We start from the raw sequence: 20,628 nt of genomic DNA, 5'->3' as shown, positions 1-20,628 counted from the left end.
AGTGTCTAGGAAGGAGAGAACAAATTCAGAACAAAAGATAAATTAATAATCCATTCATTTATTAAGAACCTCAGGTGTGTCCAATTTTTTGACTAAAAGCCTCAGAGTCTCATTTGGAGGCACTCACTAAAATGCAAATAAAAAAGAATATTTTGCAGAACACAGTTAGTAAAGCAGGAAGTATCAAAGAATTTCAACACATCCTTGCTGGATACTTCCAGAGTACAGCAACACGGTTCTGGTTTTCCTTAAACTTCCTGGTTTCGGATTAATCTTGATTTAGATAAGATAAATTCTTCCAGCTCCAGTTTTCCCAGATACGGAAGCCAGCCTGTTCTCCCTGCCCCGAGAACTAAGAGAAGGAGAAATGCATACAAATAGTTTATGACAGTAATAATTTTCCTAGAACTGCTAACTTACCTGATTTAGGATTTAGGGAATCACACTGAGCATTATACACGTGCACAAATTCCTGGTGCCTTTTAACAAGCTGCTGGCGGGTCCCCTGGGTGGACAGACCGTGTTCCTTCAGCTTCTTCCTCAAATCGCGATCAGAGAGCAAGTTGTAAACAACTTTAGACATGGGCTTCCTTTTGTGAGCAGAACTGCCAAAGGAAATGAAACAAACTTTTTTTTAATTACTACTCCTATGAAAACCAAAGTACTGACTTACGTTTTTACAGGGGCATTTCTGGGTAAGAAATACTTGAAAGAATCATTTCAGCCACGACAGACGCACAACCAGTTACACGGGGTATCGCAGATGCACCAGCAACAGCTCCAGAAAGCCAGAACACTTCTTCCATCTACCACAAAGGAGAATTCAGAAGTGCAGAAGGCAATAGGCCTGGTCTGATTTTCTTTAGGAAAAGATGCAAACACTCCTCACGTAACACATACTACGGCTCGGTTTTTCACGTCTACAGCAACGGCTTCAGAATCGCATCAGCAAACACAGTATTACTCATCCTCACTAGGATGAAGCCTACCTGCGCTCTGAACTCAAAAGGAATTGCACGGAATTCAGAGCAATGAAACACAGCAGGCAGCTACAGGAAAACAGTTCACAACGGTTTTGAGTCATAATGTTGATGTGGGGTTTTTTCCCCATCCTTGAGAAATGCAGTGTTCTCTGTGAACACACACTTACCTGTTGCAATTACTCCTGTGCGGGTTTGGGGCCTAAATTACCAGTTCCACTGAAACACTGCTCGAGCGTTAACATGCATGCCGTGTGCTCCTAATTTGAGAATAAACACAGCTAAAATTCCTCAGAGAAGAACTAGAGATGTGTTTTCCTGAACCCCGAACAACACTGCCGTACAATAAATACATTGCCAAAAAGCCAGCATTTCACAGGCAACAGCCAGTCCCCAAGGAGAAGGATCTCGCATGATACTTTCTTAAGATCACACAGTCTACATAAAATAAGCAAAGTTTAAAATTCTGTAGGGACATGGGCTTGAGACCAAAGAAAGAATTGGCTTTTATTTTCATTCATTAAGAACAGAGAAAACACTAAAAACATCCCAAATAAAAATTAAAATGTAACATCATATTTCAATATTAATCTACTATTTATTCATCTTCAAAGGCCTTTAGTTTCTAGATTGCATTCTGAGCACGACTGGGCAAAATAAGAGCTTTAACATAAAATCACTTTGTAATTGAAGGCTCAGAGGAACTGGAAATAGGAGCACGCGGTAAAACCCCACGCAGCAAAAGTCCCTCGCAGATCTTAGGGTGATCAGTTAAAAATAATAACAGCCTAAATTTATGCTAGTAAGTAAAAAACTGAAATCTACATTTCTGATGTGAATGTGGCGACCGTGACAAATGCTAGGGCGGAGGCGTAATGTCAAGGCGCGCATTAATCTTATGGAAACTTGAGATCTTAAAGACACAACCTTGACCGTGGCAATTTGGAAAGCACCACAGTGAGCAGAGCAAGGGGCAATTTTTATCTTTTAACTTGACAGCCAGTGAAGAAATTGTCTTTGGGCCCCACCTGAACTGGGGGAAGCAATTAATTTGCCAAGTGAAAAATGGGAGTGTTATCTGAATAGAATTTTAATGCTAGTGAGCAGAAATGTGACGAGAATAGGTACAGACTTTTACTCCGTGTTGAATTCTTTAAAACATTTTCCAGTGTTTTCTCGCCACTAAAAGCCAAAAGGTAATTCTGCTGGCGATGCACATACTTTCTTGAGGGGAGAATCACCACAATCATATTTACACAGTGATTTTAGAGTGATCTATGCAGCAGGTAACCAAGAAACAAACAATCCCCTGCATTATAACCCATCAGCTGATGGCTCTTAGTTCAGCCCTGCAGAACGATGGCTACGTGCAGGCAGCAGCTCTGGTTCCTTACCTCCTGAGGCTGTCCTTCTTCTCCTCTCTGCTCAAGCAGCTGTCCAGGTGCTTGTTTATGTATTGCTCGGGAATGGCAACCTCACACACCGGGCAATCCACTGCAAGCAAGGGAGAAGGAATTCACTAGTGTGTGCTGCAGCGAAGGGCAAATGTTGCATCTGAAAAACTAGTTCTTGATTGAAGAAAATGAAAATCCAGAATTGCAGATTTCTTTTTTTAAAAGACCTGGCACATCTATCCAGAAACTTCATTTTTTGCTCTCATTTTTATTCCAGAACACTTATTTCCCTCTCTATGGAATACCAGGATGGCTCTCATCTTCCCTGCAGTCAGATGGAATGAGATCTCTAATAAAAATCTGGACTTACTTACTACACGGAAACCTAGGGGCTAATATAAACAGAAGCATATTTCCATCCTAATGTCTTCCACTTTTGCAGCATTTCACTGCTAAAGAAAGGAAGCTGCTTCATTATGGTAAAGCTGTATAGCACAAACTTTATTCCCGTGACCATAACGTTCCCAGTCCATGGCTCTCAGCAGGACTGACAGTCCAGGCGCTCACCCAGCCTCATGGGGACCCGTGGTCCCACCACACCCAGACCCACTGCTTAGTACCAATAACTGCATTTTGTGATGGGCTCAGAGGCTCACAAACGCCCCATAGCACAGTCCCACCCAACTCAGAGTTCTTCCTGCATCATATTTTCAAGAAGCACCTATAGACGTTACCTGTAGAGACAGTCAAAAAACACAGACTGAACGTACTCGTCTTCAGCAATCACACTCTGGCAAAACCAAAAGGTGAACTTTAAATGAAGAGTGTGAGAAAGCAGTTCAATAACTGCCACCCTCTGCATTAGTATACAGGAAGTTGGTTTTGATTTAAAAGACAAAACAAAAAAAACAACCTATGAAAAGCACTGTGAAATGCAGTGGGAATGGAGAGCGTTCTCTGGTAACACTGCTCTGCCATTCCTGACTCCCGTGACAGCAGACTCCAGCCAAAGGGAAAAAAAAAACAAACAAAAAACCAAAAAGCTGGGACAGTACCATAACACACTAGTTCTGAGCAGCCTGGTGTTGTGTTTGACATTAACATTTCAGTTCCTAACAAAGGCACAAATAACACTCACTAAAGCCACTTTAGCATTGCCTCATTTCAAGTCTTTCATTTATATGGTTTGACCAACTACTTTGCACTTGTGGAAATAATTTCAATGTAAATCATGCTCAAGGATTTAATAAGGCCATAAAATGGTAAGCAAGTGAAAATTTCAACTGCTCAAGAATAAATGAGTGGTAAAATTTCATATGAGTTTTAAATTACTAACGTAAGCAAGTCTGAGGCATAAAACCAGGAAACATAACTTCTGGCTAAGTCGATGCCATTTTCGTACGGCAACTTTTCTGACTGGATTACATTTCTAAGGAGTATTTACCCAGCTAATGAATAAATATGGACAACAGAGTTCCAAGTGAATAAATTGTTAATCAAAAGAACAGATAAAGATGAACTAATAAGAACCAGTGTTGTACTCCTGGTCTTTTATTTTAATTTCAGCTTTTAATTGGGTCGATAGGATGGCTGCTCCCATGTCAAAACTAAGAGGATTTTGTCATTTTATTGTAGTTGATTAGTACAAATAGGCATTTTCGTGCTTCAAAATAAATTAATCTCAACACTGTAGAATTACAGAGGAATAAAGCAGATTACTTTTCTTCTGGAGAGTGTATGAATAGGAATATTAACAGAACTGAAAGCGTGATCATTTTGATTGTGGGTGCACCCCTCAAATAACAAACACATCACAAAATCCCTTGCATGTGGTTACTTAAGGACAGAGAGCAGATGAACGTGGATGTTGTCTGTCTAGTCATCAAGGGGCAGGAGAAGAGAAAATGACTTCACTTGTTACTGAGTAAGCCTGTTGTGCAACTGTTGTTTTTCAGAGCTGTTACTCAGGGCAAAGGAATCCTTAAGCGCTGTCTCCGTTTAATTACTTGGCATGAGCCCACGCGTCCTCATGGAGAACACGCTGGTAGCAGAGCTGTCCCACCAGAGCTGGAACCTGCATGAAGCCCAGCCCAGCTCAACGGACAGCAGCAGAACGTGCCCTTGCAGGTCAGAAGGACGCAGAGACACAAGACAAGTGCCACGTACTGCAGGGACTCTACACATACAGCCAACCACCACCACTGACTCAGGGGAGAGAACGGGGAAAAAAACAGAAATTGAGCATCTCACCTTTCTCGACTCTTTTTACCACCGACGTAGAGGGCTTCTCATGACTTTGGGTGCACTTGGGACTCTCTTGTGATCCTGCTTCACTGTCTTTACCATCAGCCTCTGCAGAACTGCCGTAAATGTTATGCTGTTCCTCAGTTTTGAAAATCTTCCGCTCCGTTCCTGCCAGGCCGTCTGCCTTTGTCGAGGTGCAGACTTTCTCCTTTTTCAAGAAACTGTCAATCACTGGCACCTCTTCTTTTACCACGGGCCAAGAAACAGGACTCCTACCCTGGCTCTTGCCAGCTGAGTACCTGCTACAGGCCAACGGGGATGAAATCAGGGGAGTATCCAAGACCAACTGGAACAGCTGCTGCCTAGAAGCATCCAGAAGACAACACGCGGTTAGGCACATTGGACAAGATGAGCTTGTGCTTTGAGAAGAAACCAGAACGAAACCAGATGGAGCTTTTCCTCCATTCCTTCCTCCTTCTCCCCCTCACTCGCACCCAGCCCTTGGGGAGCCCACCCACCCAGCGGCAGGAGCATGCCAGACGAGCCTCACCACGCTCTACAGAACCTTCCTGATCTTCAAACACAATAAATTACATTTTTCAAGTGTAATAAAACGCCTCTCAGAACATCACATGGAACAGAATAAAGAACAAAAGATTTCTCCCGTACTTGAAGATGGCAGGTGACCATTTCCAAGGCAGGGTGCTTCGAGCACTGTGTCGTAGAGCTGCGACAGAGGCTGCCAACAGCAAAGAGCTCAGGAGAAAGCGTGCTCCTCCCGTCCCTCCTCGTGCTCTTCCTGTCCCTCCTCGCTATGGGTGTCCCCAGCAGCGCCGCTCGCTGCCCCCCACTGAGCAGACCCCACCAGCAGATAACCACACACTCGCCAGCTCTGAGATTTACTGTCGGGTAACCCCAACTACTTCAGTCCCATTTCATCGATGACTGGCCAGAGACCACAAACCCTCCATTCCCTTCTCACCCAAACTAAGGGGAAAACGTACCTGCCCTCGAGAACAGCCGGCTCCAGTCTCCAGCGGAACACTCAGCACCCATCCACGTGCACTTCACCCACCCCTCCACTCCCTGCCCTCCACAGGGACAGCAAACGGCAAGACATGAGTTAAAGGAAGTCTCTCTTCAAAGAAATAACCTTGTATTTTATCAGTAGGAACACAGGAGCAGCAGAAGGCTCATTCTCCTGCCTGCCTCATTAATACTTTTAGCTTTGAGCTAATATGAAGAATTATAAAGTCACAGTTGTTCTACCCAGGCAATGGATTAAAATCTTAAAGACATGTTTTATTCCTACCCCTGCCCCAGGGCTTTTTGCAGAGCCTTGTTTATTTTACCACGTATTTTATACAGATGGATCTAAGATAAATTAAGCTCAAGGCTGCATCCTTGGCAGGGATGCTCGCATAGCCTGGGGCTCGCTTTCACGCCTGTGTCACCCCAGGTGGAGGGAGGGCTTTCCCAGCCAACACCAGCGATGGACCAGCCACAGGTCGCACTCTTACCCAGTGCTGCTTTGGGAAGGGTCCTCCACATCCCGAGGAGATGGGTTACCTCTTAGAGATACTCTGTCCCCACTTGCTAAGTGCCGTAGGGAGGACCTTCCCTTCTCTTTAGAGCAGGATAATGTAAGCGGGAGGGATGGGAGCAGGGACAGCTTTTGAGGATGCTAAGGAGTCTGAGAGCCCAGACACCAGAAGGCACAGTATCCCTCACGGGCTCCCACCTCCCCAACATATGCTGTGCTGACACCCGTTCAGCGTTAGGTAACTACTTGGAAAACTTTGCAGTCTTTTACAATAAAGACTTTTCATACCTGAGAAGAACAACTAGTTAAAAACTGTCTATGTACATCAACTTTTTAAAAGATATGCAAGTCACCAGGTGACCCCACAACTATACTCATTTAAGTTAGGTTCCTGGGGGACACCCAGAGCCCCCAGCTCAGCACACAGAACCCTGCAGTGGTTATATCCAAGCTAGATTCAGGAGCCCGATGTGGAGCCAGAGTTTCCTGGATTACTGGATGCAACAACCACATCCGTCAGTGGCAATTCACATCTGCCCTGTCCCAAGACACTAACTTTCTGCTGTGCAAACAAGTGCAATTAAGCGTGGCAGCAAAACTATGTTTTCCTGTCTGCTCATGCCTAGATATGGACTGGAAGTTTTGAAGAGGTTAATTCCCCAGCTGACACAGACACAGAGCGGTGGAGCTACTGCTGGCGCAGGATCAGCTGCACAGGGAGCTCAGGGGCGAGTTACTGGGAATGTACATGGCGTGTCTCCCCACAGCCCTGCTCCTGCCTCTCATCTGGTTACAGGGGGGTAATTCCATCCAGAGGCATCAGCAGGGTCTGACGCTGTGCTCTACTCCACACAGCCAGCAGTGATCGGCAAAGTATCACATCTTACTGCAGATAAATGCACAGAATCCTTCAACTTAAAGGTAGTAAACTACAGCCTCAGAAGATGCGTCACATCACAGATGGGCATATTCTACAATCAGGTTCAAAAGCCAACAAATTAGTTGCCTTTTGTCCCTAGTACATTTAGGCAAAGTGTAATCCTCAAAAAGATGCCGCTGGGTGTTCCACCAAAGATGTACTTTTTTTTAATTTTTTCCCCCTTTTTGAACAAGGAATTTATCTTTTGGTTATGTAAAAAGATGTCTATTTCTTCAGGCTCCCCCAGGTTCTCGTACAGGCAGCCTGTCACTGAAGCAGCTAATCAAAGGCAACACACAGCGGCACCATATTATTCTTTGGGCTGTTAAGCACCCATTGTTACACAGAAGCCCGGCATCCCATGATGCAGCAAGCTAAAATCTGCGTGGCTCAGAAAACATAAAGCAGATCCATAAATGCAATCATCTGGCATCATATCACAGTTCAGCTTTCCCATAAAATAAACGATACAGCCCAAACAGGCAAAACTCTGAACCATTAGCCAGCTGGCTGTATGCATTGCCTTCATCTACAGAATGCAGCTGATCTCCCTCATCCTTTCAGTGTATTTTCTAGCGCTTTTGAGAACTCCTCCTCTTGTCAAAGTAACATGTTTTACTATTTGTAACTACCAATGATATCTGTTTATTTTTCTACAACATGTATTCACTAGCTAAAATGTACTTCCCAGAGTGCTCATACGAGCTGACAACGCTCCTAAAAGTCAAACTTCACATCGGTTTACCTTTTCACTGAACTTGTTCATATTTGCATGAAGGCAGCCAGGATAGGGAAATCGTCTGAACAGAAATTTCAGATTCTGCAATAAGAACCATCTCAATAAAATATGCTCTGATATAAAACAAAGAGAGAGAGAGAAACTGGAAAAACAATACAAAACCCAAAATCTATCCTAATAATAAGCTGATAATAAAAGTTGCTTCAATTACAGCATTGGTCTACAAGTAATCATACAAAGTTTTTCCATGTATTGAAGGATAAAGATTTATGAATAGGCTTTCCAAAGGGCACTGATACTGGCACAGAAGCAATGGAAAGAACACTAGGACAAGAATATTAAAACTTTTTTCCAGAACACACATGAAATCTCTGTATGCCTTTTTTTGGTCAGAAAATACAGAAAATGCTGGTACTACATTCAAGAAAGGAGAGAAAAGTCCCAGACTGGCTTTTTCCAGAACGTGGTATTTTGGGCCTGCTGAGCAGCTTCACTGGCTGCGCGATGACATCTAGTGGCCCTGACAGACCCACACCCCACCGATGGGCACCCCAGGGATGGAGGAGCCAGAGCACCGGGAGCGCTCCTGGCATGGCCCTGGGCTCTCAGACAGCACCTTTACCAACTGCCGCTCCCCCCTCTCAACACCAGAGTGAATTATTCAAATTTCTCATTATTGACAGGAATTCTGACAGCTGTGATTGGAGTGACCCAGCCAAGCAGGACTGCCCTGGGAGATTCAGCTGGCACCCAGGCACAGACAGCAGAGACGAGAGAGAGCGTGCAGCTGATGGAGAAGTCCACTCCTACCATCACCAGACCATCCAGCTCACCTAGAACCTCATTGTACTGGTAAACCTCGGGACAACACAATTTTCAAAAAGCTCTGTGTTTTGCAAGCAGTTTTCGACATTATCTATTACACTGTTAAGAACTGAACACAGAGTGCTATCGGTTCTGAAAGGATTTAGCAGATACAATTTTACTTTCCTGGCACAAAAGCAGCAAACACATTGCAGCTGACAAACCTGTTTAAGAGCACAAGCAGAACCTCTGAAGGCTGGAAGATGAATCAAGAAGATGCCAGTGAGCCCTGGATGCAGTGTTACATCCACCACCCAAATCCTTCTCCAAGACCCAGCCTCTTTAATTGCTGCTTTAGTAACAGTATAAACACGGCGCAAAAATGTTGTTCTTTAGATCTGCAAGACCCACCAAAAAAATGTCAGTGTCCTCCATCGAGATCCTGGTTCCTGTTTTATGGTCTGTTCACTTCTCCCTTGCGGAAGCAGAGAACGTAGGTGGGAATTGAGCGCTTCCGCAGAAATAAATTCCGGGGAAGAGATGGGGTTGTGAATCTTCCCAGGAACAGCTCACACAGGACAGTCCTAACTGTACTAAAGGACAGTTTCTCTCCTTGAAATTCCTGCTCCAGTTCTCCTGGAAGTGTCATCAGTGTATTAGAAATGACAGCACCTGCTCTCTCAAGCGCTCGGAGTAGATGTGTTTACTGCTCTGACTCACCAGCTGTCAAGTAACCTGATTAGGAACTAAGATATAAACTTGAAAGTAAGAACATATTTTTCTTCCCTGTGTAGGAAAAAAAAAACAACACACAGATCATTTTCAGCAAGGACTAGTTTTCTACTTATGCAAGTGTAATTTTAATTTCTGTTGCTGAATGTTCTAATTAGGGGATGCAGAAACTGACAATTTTCATCAAAATAATCTCTTTATTAGAGAACAACTAAATTAATTTCAGCACAACCCCAAAACTTTACACGTACTGGTTTTGAAGATGCTGGCCTCATGGCAACCGATAAAAAGATATTGTTCATAAAGGAAAGGTGGCACAAATAGCGCTGCCCACCCCGCTCCCCTGTGGCGAGCCCTGCCTGCAGAGCACGGGCAGCAGAGGAAGCTGAGCAGAGGCTGCTCTGGCCCTGCCAGGAGCCGCATCAATCACAGCGACGCACTCCCTCCGCTCCTGCACTGCTCCACAGCCCCGGGGGCACCTGGACACAAGGACAACGTGAATTCAGACACGCTAAATCCTATCCAAACTGCTCCTCTACCCTCTCACGCAGAATAGAACATTAATGTGCCACGATGAACAGCACAACATCTTCACTTTTCCTGGGAAACATCCGAGTCCGGCACTTTTACCAGGAGGCAGCAGGACTCCCCAGACAGCACTCACTGCGCACTGCTGATCACAAAGGCTCTAATTCTGCAAACTCCTGTGCCCAGGCTCAGTGCTGAGGTAAATGGGATCAGCACTCGGGTCTATTTAGAACGATTTCCATTCCGTGCACACACTGACCTTGGAGCAGAGCTTTTACTTTGCTAAGTACTACCAACATTAACATTTTCTTTCCCTACAGGCCTGACTTAAGAAATGTGTTTGCATTTTGTGAAATAGTGAAAAGATTTAAAGCCTAATTTTCATAAGCGCTAAACTACCCGAGGCTCAAAGTCAGGGCAGGATGGACTTGAAGAGCTCAGCACACTTCAAAAATCAACCCCCGGGCTTTGGATTTGGTTTGGGGAGGGCCAAAAGGAAACTTGGGGAAGGAGAGGGGGAGACAGAAGATTAGCTCTGTACCAGCATTGCCAGGGCAGAAACCAACAACGTTCTTGGCAGCTTTCACGGCCAGGTTGGAAAGGGCTTTGAGCAGCCTAGTCTGGTGGGGGGTGTTCCTGCCCAGGGCAGGGCGTGGGACTGGGTGGGCTTTAAGGTCCCTTCCCACCCAAACCAGTCTGTAATTTACCAGGACCTAGGAAGAGCCCTGCCCTGGCTCTCCCCCACCTCACCCCCCAGTGCGGAACAGGACACTACGGTTTGTGTCTTATTGATCTACCTTTATGTTGAGAAATTGATTGAACTCCAAGTCACAAAAGGAAAGATTATTAAACTACTCTGACTGGTAAGATTTATACTGATCCATTAAAACAGTCAAAAAAAATTAACGTTTAAGATTCAATATCATAATGGATCCAAGTCAGCACTACTTGTTCCCTATGAAATCAGACATTACCAAAAAAAAAATAGTAATCCATTTATCACTAGGAAACACCAAAGTCAGAGTTCAAGCTAAAATAATGGAACTACAGAATTTCAGTTCTTCAAATAAAATCAATTCAATCTGATAGTGGTCATACAGAAGATTAGATCTTCATCACAGAGAAACTCTCTCAAGAAACAAAGCCATCAACTGAACTCCGCTTCTTATCACTTATGAAGCCAAGAATCTCCCTGACTTCAAGCTCCAAGTTCATTTCAGAGAGAAAGATGACAGTGTATTTGTCTCCCATGGACACAGGAATATCTATAAAATACCTGGCAAATCACTGAGCTGCTTCTAATCAAAAGAAAACAGACAGATAACACAAGAAATCTCATATATCTGCTCTGGTAAGTGTTTACCAAGTCACGCTTATTCTGTCGTTCCTGTCTTTCAAAGGGATGAGGAGATAAAAAATGAATTAAAAATGAACAGAAAAGTAGATAAGAAATCCAGGTGAAGACACAATACTCCATTACTTCTCTTATACAGGAAAACTCACATTTGTGGTCCCTCAATACCTACATTTTTCCCATCCAATGACTTCACCAAGAGAATTCAGAATGGCTGCCAGTGAGCCATTTCCACTGGACAAAATCTTTCTGTTCAGCATTTCCCCTGCACACATAGGAAGGATCTTAGAAGAAAATCTTTATTACCATTATTTTCCCCATAGAATTCTGACATATCTGCTCGGACTTCCTGCCTTTTGGAAGAGGCTGTAACTTACAGGGCAGTTAACCAGAACAAAACGAAAACAGGCTTACACAGCCTCCACACATCACCAGAGCGGACAGGAACCTTCACCAGAGAAGCGTAAACATTTGTCTTTGACAACATTTCTGTGACACCACCGGGTTTTTTTTCCACTGCTCCTCACTCTGCTCCTCTACAAGGAGTCCCAGCCCGGTCACACACAGTCACTCACACCCGCCTTTCCAGCCGCCAAACCAGAGAGAGTACTCATAAAATGACAGTATACCTTGCAGAATTAAAGCTCTTCACTAGTTCATCCAATGTCCGGTTGTTTTTCAGGTCAGATTCTGAGACTGCCTATTAACAAAAAAAAAAAAAGCAAAGGGAAAAAAAAAACCCAAACACAACAAATATTCAAATGCAGTGAAAACATCAAGTACCCAGAAAACATTCAAGTGATCAATAACACGTTTCTTGAATCAATGCCTGAACTAACCCCCGCTACATCGCTATGGGAATGAAGATGCACACATCTTTTTTCCTGAAAAACATTTTTTCCTGAAAAATACCTCAAACTAAAATAACTTCCTGAGAACTTTAATAGATAAAAATGAAGCATAAAGCTAAAGCAACAAAATCCAGTGTACCCAGTCTCCCACAATGCTTTATTGTAGCCCAGTTCTAATTATTTGGAAAATCAAACCGAGGATCCCATGAATGTGATAAGAACCTTAAGCAATAAGGCATGAAAACAGATGAGGGAAAATGTTAATCTTCTGATTATGGAATGAAAATATGAATTATGAGATGGCTTTGTGCATTCAATTCATTCTTTTTAAACAATTTCTGATTTTTATCTCTCTGGCTGTCTCTCTCTGCTCTTTTTTACAAAGCTTTTATTAGTCTTCCTCCTATCAATACCTGTGATTTTTAACAAGGTGGCAGTAAAATGTACTCCATCAAGCAGACTGCACTCATTTGAATGTTTAAAAACTGTCAAAGCTACAAACAGATCTGTTTTCCAGACTTGAAAAGTCCAGTCTGGTTCATGCTTTAGAAACACAGAAGAATATTCTATTTTGCCAATATTCCTGAAGCGCCATTCATTGTTTTGAGGCAGCCTACCATTTTTAGGAGTTCAATAAAGCCCAACGGGTTTAAGATGAAAAGTTAGATTCAGGCTTAGACCAAATTGCATTCTGTGTTCCTTAATCAAAAAAGGCCTTCAAGTCAGAGCGAAATAATCACCCACCTGCAGAGCGGGCTGAACCTGCCTCTAGTGCTTCTCGCTTTTAACCTAATTCTCACAGCAAATGCCTGCTCTCGTCCCCAAAAGGCGACCCAGTAGAGTCAGCGAGTTTTAGGACTGGGTGGTCTGTGGACACTTCTAAAGACTCCTTGAAAGATGAAATGAGGCCACGCAATCACGGAGAATTTAAGTGCTTAAATTTCAGCACTCATGTTTTAAACAGTGGTGTGTTTTAACAGAGTGGAGGCAATGTTAAGTGTTTTGCGACAGATTGTGTACACAGCTCTCAGCCAAACCCCAGGTTCCATGCTCCGTCTACTTCTGCCTATGCTGGGAGAAGGGCAGCTCTGGAACAGGAGAATACCAGTTCTAAGGGCACCACACGTTGCCCAATGAGCTGCTCGCCCAAAGGAAAGGTGGAAATATACGACCAAAACTAATTCTTTAGCATAGTCCAAAGGGGAAAGCTCCTGAGATTTGCCAAAAAATAAACAAGAAACAATCTGAGGAAAAGAAAACCACTTACCACACAGCATGTTGGACACTGAGTTTTGTAGGACAAAAACTTGCGTATACAAAGTGAACAATCTGGAAAAAGAAATATGTAATTTTTAAACAGACATTCTTCCAAATGCAGTTCAGCATCCTTACTAGTCTATTGTCTTTTTGTACAACGTACGCAAACGATTCCACAATATACCAATATTGAAAATACATCATTTTTCCACAGAATTCAGATTACCATTGGGCCTGTGCAGAAAGGACAACAGCTTCACAATTCTGTCCCCAGCCCCCTTTCTCCCACCTGCCCCTTCTTCCCATGGGGGACGCAGCCCTGCCACAGCCCCGGTCTCAGCCGGCCATTTCCAGGGGAGCAAATCAGTCTCTGTCTGCTGTAGATGGCACAAACACCAAGAAGTAAAGGTGCCACAAAGTTCACTTCCATCTGCACCAAGAGACCATACCCACCTGCAAAACCACATCTACCACATGAGCTATAAGGCTCAGGCACAGCACTGCATTTCAGCAGAGAGAAAAGAGGAGAATCCCAAAGTATGAATTTAATCTGAGAACCAGCACTGGATGCTTAATGACAATGACAGAGTGAAAGCATAAAAATCCCTGCCAGCAAATAGCAGTCTCTATTGAGTTTAAAGTAGAAGTAGCAAGGTTGTAAGAAGAAAGAGGAATCAAACAAAGTTGGCATGAGAAAAGTCAGTGATGCCACAATTTACACACCACACATCGAAGGTCGTAACTGGTTTTTTAACTGAGCAAGCAATTCTGAAACCTGCTTAGCTGGAAGCACAGGAGTAATTTCAATTACAGATTTAAAGAAAGGAAAATCCTGGATGACAGAAAAAAAAAAAAAAAGAGCTCCCTCCAACAGCTACAGCCAGTTTCTATGAGCAAACAGACCCAGGTTTCCCTGCCCACCTCCCGAGCAACGCAGGGCTGCAGGGCTCCCCTTCCAGCTGCTGATTGCCCGGGGCAATGACTACTGCCACCAGAGCTGCTGAGTGCCACCAGTCACCCAGAAGGAGCAGAGGAGGAATTTTAAGTGGCTATAGGTGCAAACAGGTTAGAGAGATGGCTAGAAGCCCTGTAATCATTAAGAAAAAGAGAAACAGAAAAAATTCTGCAAGGAAATGTATTTCATCTTCATCAATTCACAAATAATCACTCATTAAAGGCAGATGGGTTTTTCTCCAACTGTACAATCTCACTGGACTGAAGAGACTACACAAAGGCAACCGAGTAGAAAATATTTCAAGAAATCTTGATTTACTGCAGAAAACTTAGGCTTGCTGCAATTTGCAGGGGAAAACTAAATGTGTAATCTGTTAAAAGAAGGGAAACAGATTCTTTCTGAAGTTAAGGGCCTCTGAGCCCAGCTGTGCCACAGGCGGGCTGGAACACCAGCTACTCTAGAGAACTTCCAGTGCTCCCCACCATAAATGTTGCGTTTTCAATGGTGGTAGTTTTGCCAAGCCAAACTAAAAAGTCCTCCTTAATGTAAGGAAGAGGAAGTGCTATAGTTTCTGAACAAAACAATTCTAAGCATTTATTTTAACGTGAGAAAAGGCGATGTACTTCCCCCCAATCTGACTTTCAGTGAACTGCTCCACTGCCCCGTCCCAGCAGATATCAGCCCCAGGCAGACAGAGCAGCACGGAAAATTTTAGCTCATAGCACTTAATGCTCTCTGCCCATACAGCTTTGCATTTTGTTCCGCCCTCAAGATGTTATGAGAGATATTTAAATGAAGAATTGTAGGAATAGGTGGCGTTTTAAGTGCATTAATCCAGACGATGTGTTTGAGTTGTCAGAAGGTTGCGGCCGTAACCGCATGAGGGAAGGTTGCTGGCTGCTTATCAGCTTGCATCCAGAGGCAAACGTCCTCGCTGGCAAAGCTGCAAGAAGAGCTACGTGTTCTCTAAAGGAAATAAAGGATCAGTAACCTCTGCTCTACATGCCAATAAATAACAAAGAGTCAAATGATGACTTGTCTCTGAAACTCTAAAGGAGAAAACTCTTTTTTGAGGACATTTTTCAATAGTTTGCTGTCATTCAGCCAGCCCATAGGGCCCCCACAAAGTCATTCTCCAATCTTGCATTTCCTGGGAAAGACGTATGAAGCCCAAACCATTCACTCAAAATTTCTTTGAGTACACCTTCTTTAGCCCTACCTGTCTGCCTTACCCTGCCAGCTGGGTGACGAGTCAGGCTTAAACGGAGTCACAGGCCAAGGCACACTCCCACCTCAGCCACTCCTGTACCCCCTGGAACCTATCGCAAGGTGCAATTTCATGGAATACATTAATTCCAAATTCCACAAGGTCACAGGACTGAGGGAAGAACGACCTCACTGCCCCTTTATTGACCCACTTACCTTGGCTTCTGCTTGAGCAAGTTTTATTAAAACTGCTGTTTCTGTGCAATTTGTATCACAACTCAAGTAAATTTAAACTGCAACCACCAAGTCAATAGTGAGGTATTTAACTGACCCTCCATAAAGTACGTCAATCGTGGGACAGAAGGCACAGACTTACAGTGAGAAGGACAGAACAGTTTTGTGTTCAGCTCCCTGCCCTCAGTACTCACTGAATCACAGAATGATGTGGGGTTGGAAGGGACCTCTGGAGATCATCTAGTCCCACCCCCTGCCAGAGCAGGTCCACCCAGAGCAGGTCCCACAGGAACATGTCCAGGTGGGTTTGAATGTCTCCAGAGAAGGAGACTCCACCACTTCTCTGGGCAGCCTCTTCCAGGGCTCTGCCACGCTCAAAGTGAAGAAGTTCCTCCTCATGTTGAGATGGAACTTCTAATGTTCCAGTTTGTGCCCGTTCCCTCTTGTCCTGTCCCTGGGCACCACTGGAAAAAGACTGGCCCCATCCTCTTGACACCCACCCTTTAAGGATTTGTAGGCGTTGATCAGATCCCCCCTCAGTCTGCTCTTCTCCAGACTAAACAGACCCAAGTCCCTCAGCCTCTCCTCGTAAGAGAGATGCTCCAGGCCCCTAAACTCCCGGGGCACGGGCAGGACGGGGCCGGCCCCGCGAGAGCAAGAAACGTACAGAGCGCGCAGTCGGTGCCAGAGGCGCCCGCGCCGCCACGGCCGTACTCACAGTTGTGGGAGCACTGCGGGATGATCATGGCGATGCTGAAGTAATCGAAGCATATCCCGCACCGCAACAGGTCATCCACCGCCTGCAAGGGGGAGCCGCGGTCAACGAACGGCCCACGGTGGGACACGGTACGCGGACGGCGCCCTCGCCGCCTGTCGCCGAAGGCCTCGCACAGTGCGGGCCCGGGCAAATCCCCCGCATCAGGCCGGGGCGGATCCAGCGCCCGGGGCGTTCGCCCGCAGCCCCGCAGGAGCGGCGGCCGCCGCAGGGCAGGGCCGCGCTCACCCCGGGCCCGGGCCAGGCCCAGAGGAGCGGACCGGGCCCCCCGCCCGCCGCCGCGGAGAACCGCGGAGGGCAGCGCGGGCTGCGGGGCCGGGGGCGGCTCCGCCCGAGGCCGGGACACCCGGCGGGACGCTGCCCCGCTGACACCCCGCCCGCCATCTCGCCCTCCCGCCGCGCCGGCTGCAGGCCCCGCCGCGCCTCACGCACCTTCAGCGGGGACAGGCTGGCCGGCCACGGCGGCTCGGCCATCGGCAGCGCCAGGGCCATGGCGGCCCAGGCCGGTCCCGCCCGGCACCTCGCCTCACGCCCGTCCGCCCCGGCCCGGCCGGCAGCGAGTCCGAATCCCCCGCGCTGAGCTCTGCGCGCCGGCACCGGGCCGCGCTTCCGGGGGCGCGGGGGCTGCTGGGAGTTGTAGTCCGGGCGCCGGGGCCGCCCGGGGCGGGGAACGGGGACGGGGCCAGGCCGACGGCTCAGCCCGTCTGCGCCGCGGCCGCTCGGTTGTCAGCGTGCGCCCGGGCCGTGCCGGTTAATCTCAACCGTCTCTGTTGCCCGTAACCGCCTCCCCGGGGCGGCCCGGCCCGGGCAAGGGGAGGCCGGGCCCGCAGTGGCCGCGGCCCCTCGCTCCCCCGGAGGAGGGAGGAACGCGAAGGGCCGACGCGGCGCCCGGCGCTGCCGCCCAAGGCGGTGTCACCGGCGGCGGGTGACGGCGGCTGTCCCCGGCCTCGGGGAGCGGCGCGGGGGACGTGGCACCCCCCAGGGCAGGAGCTGGGCCTGAGGGGCCTTGTGAACCGGGGAACGGCACAGCTGGAACATAGTCGGGTTTCATTTTCTGGTTAAGCACCTACTGGGGAAATTTTAAAATCCTGTGGACGACTGCTAACTAAGTTTTCAGCACCGAGCGCGTCATCTACTGGGCATGTTCAACACCTTCCTTTCCTCTTTTTAATGCGCCCATGGAAGTCGCCTGGTACCGCAGCCCCCGCGAAGCAGCTGGGCAACGGCACGGATTTCTGAGCAGCCGTCGTGTTCGTTGACCTCCCATGGACAGCTGGTGGACACCATACAATTCTCAGCCGCGGCGATGAGTTGTTTGCTCGGCTGACAAGTGAGATGTGGCCCCATGTGCCAGATGTGAGGGTCTCCACATTTAAAAATGGAGATGTTCATTTAAAACATATCCAAGACGCTGTGCCAGTGAGATTGGGAGACATGGTCCCTACCTGACTTCCCTCTGCAATTAGCCTGCTTCCCCACCTCCCCGCCAGCCCTGCTGCTGTTTGCCTGTCTCCGTCCAGGTGTGCGTCAGCCCCTTGCTATGGGAACGACCTTCTGCTCAGCCTGCCCAGGGCTGTGCTGGGTTGCCATGGAAATGGGCATCATCACCATCCCCACTGTCCTAGGCACCGCCAGGCCTGGCGCTTTGATTTCCACAGAGGGGACATCGCAACACCCAGGCTAAAAATATACGGCCTTATGGATGAAAAACAATGAAAAACTGGCAGGTGACCATGGCCGAGTGCTGCCAGCGTGGTTTCAGAAGGTTTAATAACTGCCCGGCAGTTTGGGGGAACTTAGGACATTGCCAAAGTCACATAGGATAAAACTGCAACAGAAATGGTGCTGTCTGGGTGCAATTCAGATTCCAGAAGCCAGGCATTTTCCGAGGCCCGCCCCAAGGCTCCGCCGCCGCTGCTCGGGCAGTGCCCATGGCACAGGGTGCACACCGAGGGATGTCAGTCCCTTCTCAGTGGTACTCTATGGCGATGCTCTGATGCACACTCCGCACACAGCTATGTATCGCTCTCTACAGCTCCCTGAAAGGAGGGTGTAGCCGGGGGGGTCAGTCTCTTCTCCCAAAGAGAAGGCAATAGGACAAGAGGAAACGGCCTCAAGTTGCGCCAGGGGAGGGTCACATTGGATATTAGGAAAAATTTTTGCACTGAAAGGGTTCTTAAGCCTTGGGATGGGCTGCCCAGGGAAGTGGCTGAGGCACCATCCCCGGAGGGATTTAAAAGACAGGCTGACATAGAGCTGAGAGACATGGGTTAGTGATGGTTTTTATCAGAGTTAGGTTGATGGTTGGATTCGATGATCTTAAAGGTCCCTCCCAACCCAGACAATTCTATGATTTTATGAATATTTCTGCTGATTAAATTTGTTGTAGCAGAGATTTTTACACTCTCATACACAATATGTACACAATATGTACTTAACTATTTTATATATTAGTCTGCAGAACAATAATCCCTCGCTTTGCCTCCTTCGTTTCACAGCTCTGTTGTAAGCACCTCGCTTTTGTAGCTGCTGGCGCCTCAGATGTGCTGTTACCTGAAAACCATGCGCACACGCCTGGCTTTTCCTGTAAGATGAGTTTTTGTAGCAGTGTAATTTCCACGGTTACTCCTGATTTGTGCTACTCTTATTTTTGAGCCAGATAAAATAAAGTCAAGCTCCATGACCTGGCACTCAATAATTCACACATCTGTACATGAAAGTTACTCCATGACCTGCATGATGGAGAAGGTCAGAAGAAAGGAGCATAATGGTCTCTGCTGGCCTTATGCCTCCCTGAATTTATGGATTTGAATGGGTCTGATTACTGCCTGATGCTTGCCAAAAGTGCTAGAATTTACAGAATAATTTCATTGCCAATTAAGTGCCCGTTCTTTTCACCTTAAGGAATCCATTTCTTCTGCTTTCTTTGGAAGCTGTGAAAATTTAATGTACCAACCTCTTACGGTTCTTTTTCAATTTTCTGTTCCTTCTCTCCCCTGGTGCATTCTACAGATCTCCTTCCAGGTCCACGCACTTTCTGACATGAGCGTATTGGTTGGCAATTAACGCATCCCCCCCCAGGAAGGGACACAGGGTTTCATTACCACAGCAACAGGTTTATTTCTTTATTTTGGTAGACTGATGAATAGCAAAGGGCAGGGAGTTTATGGCCGAGCACCATCCACACAGGCTGCTGCTGGTCAAAAAGCTACTTAGACTAAGGACGTGTCAGTGGGAGCTCTGTGCCCCCCCAGCCTCGGTGGCTAAAAGAGCGTGGTTATTGGCAAACGTTTTCCCCACGGGGGGAGGCACTGGGAAGCCTCTCACACCCCTCCAGCTGTACCCGGCTGCCGGGAGAGTCTGGTCAGGAAAAAGGCTCCCTCCTGCTCGAGCATGATGTGTCCCAGGGAGCAGATTTAAACCCACAGCTCCTGCAGAGAGAGGACAGTTATCCTTCTCCCTAGGAATGCTTCCCGCTGGTTTATCGGCATTTTGGGCTTTGGTGTGGCGGTACTAAACTGGCTTATTTTGCTGAACTGCCAAGTTACCACTTGTTATTATACACAGAACACCAAAACAGAGAACATACATGCTCCTCCCAACCCTCTGAAATATTCACTTAAATTAAAATACCAGTAGGCACCAACCTGCGTTTCTGTACGCTCGTTGCCCTGTTCTGTTAGCAGAGGGAAACACATGGAACAGTTTAGCAGGAGGTGGAAGAGCCCGACACAAAGCAAATCGCCAAAAGCTACTTATTTACATACGTACTGTTGAGACAAAGAAAATATTTCAGTGGAGTTTCACATAGTTCCCAGCTGGTTGTGCACAACTTAATAATGTAAAAAGTGCTTGTTCCCACATGGTGCTCCAGCTTCAGCGCTCCTTACTGAACTGTTGCTTTTCTCTGTGCTCTGACACAGAGAAAACAGCTCGTTTTCAGCTGCCTTTAGAAGATGGCTCTTAAAATTCTCAACCAAGATCTGCCTCTCACACGTATGTGTCACTGGCCATACCCTGTGATAGGAATCCACATGCACCATGGAAACGAGCCGCTGGGACACAAGCGTGTAGATTGGATGGAAATCTGCAAAAAGAACATACTGTACTTCA

At 46.7% G+C, this 20,628-nt stretch overlaps 1 protein-coding gene across 1 annotated transcript in view; it reads right to left on the bottom strand.

Annotated features, from left to right (window-relative positions):
- Window positions 1-17,043, bottom strand: part of RAD18 (RAD18 E3 ubiquitin protein ligase) — a 47,086-nt gene extending 30,043 nt beyond the window's left edge. Inside the window, exons 1-7 of the mRNA XM_074152407.1 lie at window positions 16,948-17,043; window positions 16,459-16,540; window positions 13,356-13,417; window positions 11,867-11,937; window positions 4,625-4,980; window positions 2,375-2,474; window positions 421-605 (exon numbers count right to left, since the gene is read on the bottom strand). Of these exons, the coding sequence (XP_074008508.1) occupies window positions 421-605; window positions 2,375-2,474; window positions 4,625-4,980; window positions 11,867-11,937; window positions 13,356-13,417; window positions 16,459-16,540; window positions 16,948-17,007 (916 nt within the window). The 5' untranslated portion in view covers window positions 17,008-17,043. The remainder of the gene's footprint in view (window positions 1-420; window positions 606-2,374; window positions 2,475-4,624; window positions 4,981-11,866; window positions 11,938-13,355; window positions 13,418-16,458; window positions 16,541-16,947) is intronic.
- Window positions 17,044-20,628: the final 3,585 nt, after the last annotated feature.

This window comes from Numenius arquata, chromosome 8 (genome assembly GCF_964106895.1).
Source record: "Numenius arquata chromosome 8, bNumArq3.hap1.1, whole genome shotgun sequence".
Lineage (NCBI taxonomy): Eukaryota > Metazoa > Chordata > Aves > Charadriiformes > Scolopacidae > Numenius > Numenius arquata.
This window is presented reverse-complemented; position numbering and strand designations above follow the sequence as displayed.